This window comes from Bombyx mori, chromosome 22 (genome assembly GCF_030269925.1).
Source record: "Bombyx mori chromosome 22, ASM3026992v2".
NCBI classification, from domain to species: Eukaryota; Metazoa; Arthropoda; class Insecta; order Lepidoptera; family Bombycidae; genus Bombyx; species Bombyx mori.
The window spans coordinates 13,067,660-13,081,175 of record NC_085128.1 but is presented as its reverse complement, the minus strand read 5'-3'; the positions used below and the strand labels follow the sequence as shown (position 1 = coordinate 13,081,175).

At 38.9% G+C, this 13,516-nt stretch overlaps 2 protein-coding genes across 2 annotated transcripts; one reads left to right on the top strand and one right to left on the bottom strand.

Annotated features, from left to right (window-relative positions):
* Positions 1 to 606: 606 nt before the first annotated feature.
* Positions 607 to 3,677, bottom strand: Vta1 (Vps20-associated 1 homolog (S. cerevisiae)). The gene is given in 4 exon segments (NM_001046945.1): positions 607 to 1,216; positions 2,106 to 2,263; positions 2,537 to 2,687; positions 3,331 to 3,677. Coding segments are annotated over 4 exon segments (936 nt in total). The 5' UTR covers positions 3,509 to 3,677; the 3' UTR covers positions 607 to 767.
* A 796-nt stretch (positions 3,678 to 4,473) lies between these two features.
* On the top strand, positions 4,474 to 8,349 carry Rheb (ras-related GTP binding protein). The gene is made up of 5 exons (NM_001111326.1): positions 4,474 to 4,522; positions 4,600 to 4,671; positions 4,757 to 4,964; positions 5,561 to 5,690; positions 8,260 to 8,349. Exons 1-5 carry the CDS (start codon positions 4,474 to 4,476, stop codon positions 8,347 to 8,349), a joined length of 549 nt encoding a protein of 182 aa, NP_001104796.1.
* Positions 8,350 to 13,516: the final 5,167 nt, after the last annotated feature.

The following is a 13,516-nucleotide window of genomic DNA, read 5'->3' as shown; positions in this document are numbered from 1 at the left end:
AATATTATAATTCAATTAGATTACACTAAAATACCAATAAGCGCATTTTTATTATTCAGCATCAAAACAAATCATATATTTTTACATCTATAACAATTTTGTGGTACATAAGTGGTTAGATGTTTCTTTTGAGATTAAAATAAATTACATTAATTATATTTCAATTACAAGATTATAAAAACATTCATACATAACAATAATAATTCACAGATTAACATTTACAATTACCAGATATTTACTAAATATGTACTGAATATTTTATTTCAATTTGTAGTCAACTTTGAAAAAATAAATTCAATCCTTATACTAATAAAATATGCACCTTAAATAAAAAAAAATTCTTTTATAGTAACATTATTAATTAAATTATTATGGTTACTGGAGTTGATATAATAATATGCTCAATTACATTCGGTTATACTGGTTATATTTTGGGGGCTTTCCTTAGATTATTGATCATCTTGCACCCAATATGAATACTATTATATTATACAAACATCATAATGAAAATACTTGAAAAACTAAAAAATTAGAACTAAATCTTATTTGCAATAAAACCTTGTACTTAAAAGGCACAATATCCTTTCTAAGCATGTTTCATACTAGTTTTTTTTTTTTTTTTTATACTTCTATGTTTCTTTACTATTTTTGGATATCTGAATGTGACATTAAATTGAATTGTTTTTTAAAATCATGAACAATTAAATTAAATAACTTTTTATTATAACCTGACCGATGTCGCAGATGCTTTTATTATCCATGGGATCTCAGGCTGGATCACGTCCAGTTTGCAGTAACTCCAGAGCACTCTTAAGATTATAAATAGCAGTTTTAACATCATCATAATTCAAAGCACTACTTGCCCATTTACAGTATTTCTGAGCTTTTCCTATTTGATCAGGTGTAAGAGTTGGCAAATTGGTAGTGTCACTATGAAAGGTGGTTGGCTGAGGTGGTTGAGGTTGTTGGGTTGGGTCATATGGCACAAAACCACCAGGATTTGGATCTGGAGTGTACGGAACAGGGGGTAATTGAGATGCAGCTCTTAATACTGCATTTGGATCTGGTAACGAGCTATTGAAGCTTGTGGGTGCTATGGGAGGTGTTTCTGGAGGGTTACTTGTGAAATCAGTAGGTTGAGGTGGATCCGAAGGTGCTTCTTGATTGCCACTAGACATCCCTGCATTGCCTTGATCATCTTCTGACTGCATTGGACCTGGGAATATTGATGATTTAAGATTGAACATCTTATGCTAGGCACTGAGGCAAACAAGTGGGTTTTGGCTTCACAGTTGTGACTACATTTTGCTTTCATACACTTAACATAAGTCATATCAGCTTTTTATCATGGCATCACCTGCCATTAAAGCAGAGTTCAAACCTATGTCTAGAAATGGTAGACTCATCCGATATGACAGAGAGAGAGAGAGTATTCTTTATTATACACAAAAAAAAAAAAATGCAATACATTAAATACAAAAAAAGTACAATTGGCGGTCTTATCGCTAAGAGCCATCTCTTCCAGACAACCATCAGGTGGACAAGAATCATTTGGAAACGAATTATGAAGTATGTTTCCAGAAATATTTTTCCCTATGCGACCTACCACTGGAATAACTCTACTTGTTTGAAAAGCCTTTAAAATGCTAATGTACATGATCAAGGATGACCACTTACGAGAAGAATATGAAAATGTATTGTATCAGTTTTTCTGAAATAGGATGGAGTAGCCATTGAACAGAAAGTGGACCAAGATATCGCTTGGTGATTTAATGTTATAATAACCATGTCACATTAGGATTTTGTGCAAAAAAAACTATAAAGGTTAGTGGTGGTAGGGCCTCTTGTGAGTCCGCGCGGGTAGGTACCACCACCCTGCCTATTTCTGCCGTGAAGCAGTAATACATTTCGGTGTGAAGGGTAGGGCAGCCGTTGTAACTATACTGAGATCTTAGAACTTATATCTCAAAGTGGGTGGCTCATTTACGTTGTAGATGTCTATGGCCTCCAGTAACCACTTAACGCCAGGGGGGCTGTGAGCTCGTCCATCCATCTAAAAAAATAAACAATAAAAAAAATAAGAAATGTATTTATTTAAACAATACCTGGTACGGGTGTCTCTCCATTCTTAAGGCAGTTATGAATATACGCAGCCTTCCACTTAGCATACTTTCTATTCTGAGCAGCTTCATCTGTCAGTTCACCAAATGTGGTAAGAACATCATAGATCATACCCGCAGTATAAAATGCCTTGACCACATTTCTAAAAACAAAATTGGCATTTAGCTACAGTTGTTGCAATAGAACACAATTCTGGACAAGGTTTTAAGTAGGAATCTTGTGTGGAATTTCAGGTTTGTGTATTACATACAGTTTGAACTTTATATAGTATATTGTAAATTAAGGTAGGCTGATGTATTTTGTTTAAATTCACCACCTTCAGTTTTAAGGTTTATGTTTTTACTTTTTTGACCAATAGATTAGATGTTTATGAACCTGGTACTTTTGTTTATAAAGAACTGCATGTGCAACTTACTTTCCATAATTTTGTTCCCTGTCCTGTTTGTCAGCATACAGAAACAATTTCAGTGCATAGTTTTCAAGATGGGCCTGGGCTGCTACATCATTGCTGATTGCTTCATTGTCTACATGAGATTTTTTTATTTCTTCAAGCCAGTCCATAAGAGCTGAAATTTTTTAATTAATTTTAAATTTTTCTACCTTTTTTCATAATTCCAAAGTTGAGTTCCTATTGGTCCAATGGTTAAGGGAAAAAAATAACTCATAAATAGTACTAAATAGTAATAAAAAATGCTAAATAGTGATAAAAAGTGCTAAATAGACTTATAGTGACTTATAAGCTTAATAATATAGAGTAGCAATGACGAAATGCAACCCTGTCCATGAACAGCCACAACAGCTTCTTAGCTATGACTAAGAAGAATACAGAGGGAAGTTAAATTTCATTTACTCAGTAGATACAGGTGATAAGCACACTTAGAATGAAAATGTTCGTGGTTGCAATGAAATTTCCAATAAAATTGCCATTAATACATTTCACATAATATTTTTAACAGATTTTCTTATTATTGTTTGAATTTATGCTGACTTTTCCTTGTTAATGTTTCTTGCACAATGTTTTAGGGTGGTGAATTTTCAGATTTAATAATCTTATCTATATCATTAATCATGTTTAAACAAAGATTTAAAGCCACTTTGTAGTAGATGTAAACTTCTGAAACATTTTATATTTACTATTACAAATAATGCAAATTTCATTGTCACAGAAAAAGAAAACTTAAAATCAATAAAATCTTTAGTACAACTTACCCATTAAAACTTTGGTTTCTTCAGGGGTTTTCTTGGTAGTTATTTTCAGGCCGGTTTGTAAAGCGTGAAGGCGACACCAATATGCTACAACCACATCTCGGTTGTCGTGTTCTGCTGCAGTCTTCAAATAATGCTGAATTGATTTTAGGCTCATGGGGCAATCAGGAATGTTTGCCATTTCTAAATCGTAAATTAGCGCTAGGCACTTCCTTTTTTAATTAATTTAATCGGATCATCAACCCACTTGCGCGTAAAATTTTCATACAGTGGAAGCGTTTTTGAAGAAATAGGTACATATGATGATAATATCTATTTGCATCAAAAAATTATTGTGACTCAAAAATTCGTAATTTTGTTTATGAATTTTAATATTGACAATTGACATTTGTGACAAGTATTTCTTTGTTTGATTCGTCAACAGGCAATGGAAAATAGCCTTTTACATGAATTAATTACAGCAAAAACGTTTCACTCAAAGTATGACAACTAAAATGAAACGAAATGAAATTGAATAAAGAATGAAATAAAATGAAATATAACAATGCCGTATATACCCTATGATATAAATTAAATAATCTCTCCTTCAATAAAAGAGTTTCGATGGACTTTCAGAAAAAATCCGAGAAGCCTTAATCTGCAATTGTGATAATTTTCCCTTACTTGTGCACTGGCATAGACATAGATTATACACTTAATATATTTGAGAGACATAGATGTTGAACCGTTAATAAGCCACCACAGGCTTAAATTTATTGAAATACTAAAGTAAAAATAAATATTTCCTTTTTCGTCCGTTTGTTATGTTCGATGCTCAATTTCTACCTTACAACCTAAGACTGAAGTCATATCTTTCACGTTACATGAAAGGTAAAATGAAATCAAATGTACTCGATGAAATTAAACTTATATTAAACCATTCAAGGTTCAATATTAATTAAATAAAATTGGAGTACATTCCCATTGCCTTTCAGAATGGACAGACAAAAAAACCATAGTGTTTGAACTGCATTTTGTCAAATTCCAAAATTGTCAAAAAAACAAAAAGGGTTTCAAATAATTGGAAAATAAGATATTTTAGAATTTTAATAATACTTTGTTCAATTTATCCTTACAAAATCTCTGGATAGTTACTTTTAAATAAAAATGCCTTCGAAACAAAGAAAGATAGCTATGATGGGTTACCGTTCAGTGGGTAAAGGAATCGTTTCAGTGCTAATGCGCGTTATTTATTAAATGTGCGATGTAAACTTTAAAAAAGTATCTTTTTAGGTAAATCTTCTTTAATAATACAATTCGTGGAAGGCCAATTTGTTGATTCTTATGACCCAACAATAGAGAACAGTAAGTCGAATATGTTTGAATCTACCATTTAAATGTTTGTCTAATAAAATGATTACATATTATCCTATTTTATTTTTTATTTTAGCATTCACCAAGTACATTCGTTTGAATTCGACGGAATATGAAGTTAAGCTAGTAGACACAGCCGGTCAGGATGAATACAGTATATTTCCACTTCAATATAGTATGGATTTTCATGGCTATGTATTAGTCTACTCTATTACATCAAGCAAAAGTTTTCAAATAGTCCAAATCATTTACGACAAATTACTGGACATGGTTGGCAAAATTCAGTAAGTAAATTAATCTTTTTGTCAAAAAAAAAACCATTCAGCAGCTTCATCCACATTCAGGCCCTCAGTTGTCCAAGCTGTGTCCAGTAACTAAACCAATTAGTGACTTAGTGGTTTGGCTTATAATTCTATGCAATATATAATTAAAAAATAAGGAATTTATGAAGATAAAACATAAATAGATAAACTCTTGAAAGTATGTTAACTATTTAAATGATGATATTTGAAAGTTTAAAAGAATGAGTTGACATATAACATCATTTTAACTGCATTAAATTGAATCAAACTGCTGAAACACCTGAAATTGACAGGACTATAAAACCAAATCCTTTTATATAGTTGTCTTAAAAAATACATTTTTTCATTGATCAATATTATGTCATTAGTATTAATGAGTTTTGCTAAATGCCAACGAATAGACTCAATTTCACCTTTCTATTTCGGATCATCATTTAGACATGAAATATATATATTAAACAATGTGTTTATTGTCATTAAACAAAAAAATCATGTACATCATGATATGAAGATATTATCAAAGGACTCTTTCATCTGCTTCATAATAGTATAAATTTTTTACTTTTTTCTCTTTCTAGTGTCCCAATAGTTTTAGTTGGAAATAAAACAGATCTTCATTTAGAAAGAAAGATAAGCACAGAGGAAGGTAAAAGATTAGCTGAAAAATGGAAAGCTGCATTTGTTGAAACAAGTGCTAAAAGAAATGAGGTCAGTTTAATAATTGCTTAATCATTATGTGAGTAATGTTGATCATCATGACAACTTAAACTTAGAACTGATATGTAATTATCTAAAGGAAGCATCAAACACACAACTTTGATAAAGCAGCACAACTTAATAGCCCTCATCCTTTTTTTTTAATTACCGGACTATGGCGGTCAACACTGCAACCAGACGTCGCAGCTCACCCCAAGGACGCCAGGCCGACGGAGCCTTTAAGGCGAATCGAATACTCTCAAGCGTCGGCCGTCTTGGTACGGCAGCCCGTCAGGCCGCCCAGACGGTGCCGCTGGTGTCCCGGAATATCCCACTGGACCAGAACCAGCTTGCTGGCTCGGGATGCGTTACACCGCCAACCGGTTGCTCTTTTGTATCTCCTCGGCAGCACGTTAGAGTGCTGGTAGCGCATCGCGTGGCCTCGACCCCTTCAGGTCACCCCTTGACCCTCACCGGTGGCAAGCCGCCACTTACAGAGGCTGAACGTACGCTCTTACTATCTCCTCCGGCTCGACGGCGACGGATTGATGCGGAAAGGGAAGAGCTCTCCCACTCTCATTCCGCCACCTCCTTCTGCGATATGGTGGACTCGCAGAAGTCGAACATCGCCTTCCAGGACTCTTCGCTGCCGAGCATCGCAGCTACGACGCGCGACAGCGACAGGTCCTCTCCTATGAAGCCCTATTATCCTGACCGCTGTAATTTTTGCCCTTCTACGTAGAGCGTACGGTCCACCTGATGGTGAGTGGTTACCGTCGCCCATGGCCTTCTGCAATGCCAGGGGCAGAGCCAAGCCCCTGCCTACATTCGACATTGACACAATTACCCAAAGCTGTTTTCGGTAAAAAAATGCCTTGTCGAGTCCCCTGGATAAGCTCTCAGTGCTTTTAGGCTCTTCAAGCACTCGTCACCATCCCATCCTCGCCAAACTCGTGCACCACGAAGAAGGCTCCACCTGCAAACTAGCTAGCTAATAGACACAACCCACTAAGTTTCTTGCCATCCTGAGACTTCCACCTGCGCTATTTTTTTCTGATTTCTGAGACGCAGATATCTTCACCGGATTATGCCTCGTACCTTGAATACCCCGGTTACGTATTGGATCACTTTCTAAGTAAAGTCGGGGTGTGGGTAATCGTTCAGGAAGATGTCTGTTGTCGCACTCTTCGGAACCCCGAACAAAGGGACCTGTCCGTCTTGTCCCTGCGCGTAGATCACGGGGTTGTACCCGAATCTACGCCTGCAGGTCCCACAGCAGTGATGCGTGTCCCATTCTGTTTGAGCATGTACAAGAGGAGACTGACTGCGTGCTTGAGCAGTACCCATCTGTTGAAGTGATGGCCCTTGGAGACTTTAACGCTCACCACCAAGAGTGGTTAGGGTCCAGAACCAATGACCTCCTGGGTCGGGCTGCCAACAATTTCGCCTTAGCCTACGGCTTTTCCCAGCTGTCGACAGCCCAACCGTGTCTCAGATATTGAGAGGCATGAACCCTCTGCTGGACCTTCTGCTGACCACCGATCTAGCTGGAAACAGTGTGAAAGTCGACGCTCTACTTGGATTGTCTGATCACTGCTTTATCCGTGCTGTCATGCCGCTCTCTCGTCTGAATCTCGAAAGACGACCGGGTGTCGACGAACTTGGCAGTATTGGGATGGATTGATTGCGTGTATTCTACGCATACTACCCATGGCGGCTTTGCTTTTCATCTGGTGATCCTGATGTCTTTGCGGGTCGACTTAGAAACATGGTGCTTCAGGGGGTGGAATTGTCCATTTCTTCTTCTGAGGTGCCCGTCGGAGGTCCTAGCAGACTCTGGTATAACAATGCCAGTAGGGATGCTGCACACTTGCTGCTGTGAGCTCCTTCACCTATCTATGAAATAAAAAAGAACTCTTACTTTACTCTCATAGAATATTAATAAAAAAAATTAAATTTTTTTTTCTTGAAGCTTAATTTTTTACAATCAACTGAATAGGAAAATATTTTAAGTTTAAATAATTTAAATGCACTTCAGTAGTTTTTAGGTGTAACTAAAAATATTATGTGACTGATGATAAAACTTTATGATTCAAAGCTTGGTAAGTAGCCGCTTGGCATTGCTGACGTCCATGGGCGACGGTAACCACTCATCTTCGGGTGAGACGTATGCCTACAAGGGCAATAAAAAAAAGCTTATAATCATATCCAATCAATGAATTTTATTAAATCTCACTACAATAATGAAACACTTGGTGCATTTTGAATACAAGTGCATATTATTATATTAGAATTTAATTAACAAAAAAATATTCTCTCATACTTATAATTAAATACCGACATTGTAAAAAAAACTATATTTTTGTATCACCCATGATCTTTCAAAAAGATAAAAAAATCTAAAATAGGAAAGATAATGTGTAGTTCCATTATTAAAACATATAAAAATCATATTTGGAACTAAAAAAAAATGATTTGGGACTAGTCTAATATTCAAACAGGTAAAAAGCAAAGTTGTAAAATACCACTGTATTTTTTGAGTTTCGAAATGTTCCTAATAGTTAATGTATCTTATTTCCAGTCTGTAACAGATATGTTCCATGCAATACTATCAGAGATTGAAAGATCAGATGGTCATATACCTGACAAGAATGCATGTGCAATATCCTAATGAAGCGGCTTCATGGTGAACCATGCTTTTACTTAAGCTGAAGTGATTTAGTTCTATTATGCGCGCGGCTGTTGTAATTTATTTTTTAAGGTCCAAACGAATATGTCACTGACTATAATGTTATTTTTTGTAAATATTAACATATCATGATGACATTTATCTATTATTTAAGTTTTAATAAAACTTAGGAAAAGAAAGGAAAATAACGAGAATGAAGTCGACTTTTAAAAATAAGGGACGGAGTGTCTATTAATTGTGACGCAGTGTATTCTCAACAATCAATGTTATAAATAATATTTTAAACACAATTTTTTTTTTTTGTTGATTTGTTTTTTATGTATTGAGGCATCAATATTCATTGGGTATTGACTTTTTTTTTTATTTTCTTTGATCGTGTTTGAGGAATAGACTAGCTCATTACAGAAAACCAATTTTAATGGAAAATAATCTGTAGGTAATTACCAAATTTTAAAATTAAATACTTTTAGACCTTTTTGTCTTCAAATGACGTCCACCATAAACTTGAAAAGCGATTACATTTACGATAAATTATAAAACAACAGTAAATGCTTAACAATATTTAAAATATGCTTTTATATTGGTCTATAGTTACCTATTTCAAAAAAAAACACACACACTTGCTTGCTCAATGCTTTTTGAGTTTAATGGTTGACTTTATTATACGCGTACAATAGTCGATATGTAACATACGAGCTTTTTTCTTATTTAATGACAGTAACAGTGAAGCGGCTTTTAAAAATGTTTTGTGTTGTCCAGCTGGAGCACTGGGTATGAATACTCCAGAGGGTCCCACAAACAAGTTCGAAAAGGAATGGTAGCGAGCGAGGTGCGGACGTATTCTCGTGTGTATGCTTCGGTGGTTGCGGGTGAACTGTCGGCGCCAGTAAAGGCGCACGCGCGGCTTGCCAAAAGGAAGGCCCCTCGGTCGCTACTCTTTGAATCGCGCCGGGAGCCGACAACGAGAGTCCCTGATTGGTCGCGGCGCGCGATCAGACGCGGCTGCCGATGCGGCAGGCGTTAGGGTTGCTATATACTCCCCCTCTAGTCCTGGAGAACGCCCTCGCTCCTGGACTAGGACATCAACAGCCTTAGATGGGCGTCCACGTTTCCTCTTAGGAATCACAGGTTTGGGTAAGGAGTCTTCGTTACCGTGATAACAGGTAAGGTCTTGGGTATGGTATTTCCCTAATATAATATCAGGCTGTTCGGGGGTTGCGATTGTGTAAGTCGTAGGACTGACTTTTTGGGCAATAATATAGGGACCATCGCGGCGTGGAAGAAACTTGGCAGTAAGGTCCTTCGATCCTTTGCTGAGAAAGTGGGACTTGACGAGAACCAAATCACCTACCTGAAAGGTGTTGGATGGTCTGCGCGAAGTGTCGGCATACTGCTTTGCTTTATCTTGTTGTATCTCCACGCGCTCTCGAACAGCTGATAACGAGTCTAGGAAGTTCCGGAGGTAAGGTGATATTTGAGGAACAAAGTTTTCTTTATTCAATATAGCACGAATGTCGTGTTGAACTTCTACAGGCGACCGCATTTCTCTGCCGAAGAATAAATAAGCAGGTGACATACCTGTAGTGCGGCACTTTGCACCGTTCAGAGCAAAGCGGATCAGAGGCAGCTTCTTCGGCCATGAGGTGTGGTCCTCTTCTACAAGATGTGCAAGCATTGCTTTTAGGTCTCGATTTTTCCGCTCAGCAGGGTTTGCCTCAGGATGGTATAATGGGACAAAGTTCTGTTTGATTTTCAAAACAGACATACATTGTCGCATCACCGCGGAGACAAACTGGACTCCATTATCTGAAATAATCCTGCGAGGTAGACCAAATCGCAAGAAGTACTCCTCAATAAGGAGCTGAGCACAAGCTTCAGATGTAGCTTCCTTTAAAGCATATAACTCTATCCATCGGGTTGCGGTATCTTCTACAAGAAACACCCAACGCTCCCCCTGTTCTCCGACTGGCAACGGGCCGAATAAATCGATGGCCAACACCTCGTTGCGCTGATTCATAACGGGCGTTTGAAGAAGACCAGGAGGTTTGGCGTTGTTTGCCTTGTAGCGTTGGCAGTGGATGCAGGCTCGCACATAATCCGTGATTATTCTCCGCATCCCTGTGAAATAGTACAATTGCGCAATCTTTTGATAAGTTCTATCAATACCTGGATGGCCAGCCGTCGGTGAGTCGTGCAGTTCTTCGATTATGGAGGGAATTAGGTTTGCAGGGATGACTAGTTGAGGTGACTCGCTATCGGAATCTGGGTTAAAGCGGTATAACACACCTTGGTCCATGACATAGCCTCTGTCGAGCCATCTTTGAGCTGCAACGTCGTCGGTCCCTTCGATCTCTTTGATTACCTTGAACACTTCCGGATCTGACTTCTGTTCGTCACGAATTTCGCTTGGTGACTTCGTGGGTAGGTCACAGATAACCGAACAGACACCGCACTCTTTGCGGGATTCATCGGAACATACCGGTCTGCTCAGCGTATCGGCCACGACGTTTGCCTTCCCCGGGGTATATTGAAATTTGATGTCAAAAGCTTGAAGCTTTAGAGCCCAACGAACTAACCTGCCCGTTGGTGATTTCAGCGATAGCAGCCATCGGAGGGGTTGGTGGTCGCTGCCTATGATGACTGGATTACCGTCTAGGTAAGAACGGAAACGCTCCACCGCCCACACCACAGCGAGAGCCTCTCGCTCAGTGGTTGAATAGTTTCGCTCAGCCGCATTAAGGAGACGGCTAGCGTACTCGATGGGCCTCTCCTGATTTCCGTCACCCTGTAATAGAACAGCGCCCAAGGCGTAGTCACTTGCATCCGTACGCAGGATGAAGGGGAGGCTAAAGTCGGCCTGTATTAGTATGGGAGCTGTGGTCAAAAGACGCTTCAGCTCTTCAAACGCTCTCACCTGCTCTGCGCCCCAGATCCAAATTTGGTTTTTTCTCGTAAGGCGTGTCAGGGGTTCGGCGACTTTAGAAAAATTTGGAATGAATTTTCGGAACCAGGAGCATGTTTGCAAGAATGTCCTGAGGTGTTTAAGATTACTCGGCTCTTTCATTTCGAGCACAGCGCTTACCTTTTCAGGGTCGGTAGAAACGCCTTCTTGTGTAATGACATGCCCCAAGTACTTGACGCTCTGTCTTGCGAAAATGCACTTCTCTCTGTTGAGGTGTAGGTTGAATTCCGCAAGACGATTGAAAACTGTTTCTAGGTCCTGTAGATGGCGCTGGTACCCTTGAGATATTATACACAGATCATCCAAGTACCTTAAAATAGTTACCTCCTGTAACGCGGCGCAGGAACACAAACTATCGATGAGTCGTTGGAAGGTAGCTGGCGCGTTGCGCAATCCGAACGGCATTCTTTTGAAACGAAAGGTACCCAACGGACAGACAAAGGCAGTCTTGTCTCTGTCGCACTCCCTAACGTTGAGTTGCCAGTATGAGGATCGGAGATCAAGCGTACTCATAAAACAGTCTCTCTTCGTGCTCTGAAGCAATTCATCTATGCTGGGCATGGGGTATGAATCGGCCTTTGTTATCGCGTTGAGGCGTCTATAATCGACGCAAAAACGAATTTTACCGTTAGACTTCGGTACCATGAGCGCCGGAGAAGACCAGGCAGATTCACACTCTTCTATTATATCGTCCTGTAGCATTTTATCTATTTCTTCTTTCATCAGCTGTTTCTTCGACGGATTTAAACGGTAAGGAGGTACTGAAATTGGTGCATGCTCACCTGTTTCGATGCGATGCTCAGCAAACGGAGTTGGACCTCCCCCTGCTCTGAAGATGTGTGCGTGCCTGTCCAGTACGTCAGCGAGCGCTTGCCGCTCAGCTGGCGTAAGGTGAGTACCTTCGTCATCCCTAAGGATGTCTGTAGCGGCGCAGGAAACTTTGCGCGACTTAGGTTCGAAACACAGATTATATTTTACCATCGCATCATCACTGAAGAACCAAACCTCTTCTTTGAAGTCGATTACTACTCCAGCTGCGGTAATAAAATCTATTCCTAATAACGTTTCATTATTGGTGGATTCAGGAAATATGAGGAATGGAGTGGAAATAATTGTCGTCTCTAGGCGTACATCGAGTGTGGTGGTAAAAACGTCCATAATGCGCACCACACCGTCGGCAAGTCTGACTCGTTGAGAGGAAACGCGGAGAGGGTGGTTGTTCTGCTGGAGGAGAGCGTATGACCCGCGATGCAGTGTTTTGCAGCTGTGTCTATTAAAGCGGTGCCGTCAAAACCCAGTATATTTATGTTAAAAATCGGCCGTACGTCACGACCAATAGGGGGTCCCATAAGATCGTCATCTCCGCCGCAACCATAAAAACAATCAAATCCCATTACATCACGCTTATTCCCATATTTCGGAAAATTCGGGTTTATCCCGTTTTTATCACAATAATTTTCAAATAATGGTATACAAATCTTACTGTCGCCCGGACATCTTTGATGAACAAAATTTGAATCCTCTGCGACCGCGCAGGTTAATGTTTGACATTGCCCGTTTGTATTGGCATTGCGGCAAAGATGTCCGTCGACGCCAGAAAACATGTCCAAGTCTTTATTTTTGTTGAAATAAAAATTATCTTTTTTAGGTTCGGCAACCAAAGAGTTAACATTTTCAGTTGTGGCGGCTGAAGGGTTAACATGAGTAATGTTTTCGCTCGGACTATTATTATTTTTGCCATCGTCACTCGATCGATTACATGTTATGCATTTCGTGTTGCATGCAGTGATATTGTGGTTCTTTTCTCGAGAAGAACCTGGGCGATCAATACGAGCTCGATCGGCATTATCACTGTTATCAGTAACCTTAAACCGCGAACGATTTGAATTATGGGCAGCAAAATTATAATTTTGTGGAATTCGCCGCTGTTTATACTGTGTGTAGGTATCAGTGCATGCATCACTATTTGGCAAAATAGGTATACAAGTTTCATGCACTAAATTAGAACTATGAATACGGTCTTTTACTGATTTGTCGTTTTCAAATTTAAAACACTCTTTTGAATCGACACAATAAAATGACTGATCACTTTTAACTTCACTTTCACTAGATTTGGAGTGAGTTTTATTTTTAAATAAGTTAGTATGAGATTGATCACCTTGTTTTGAATCTAACTTACGACACTGG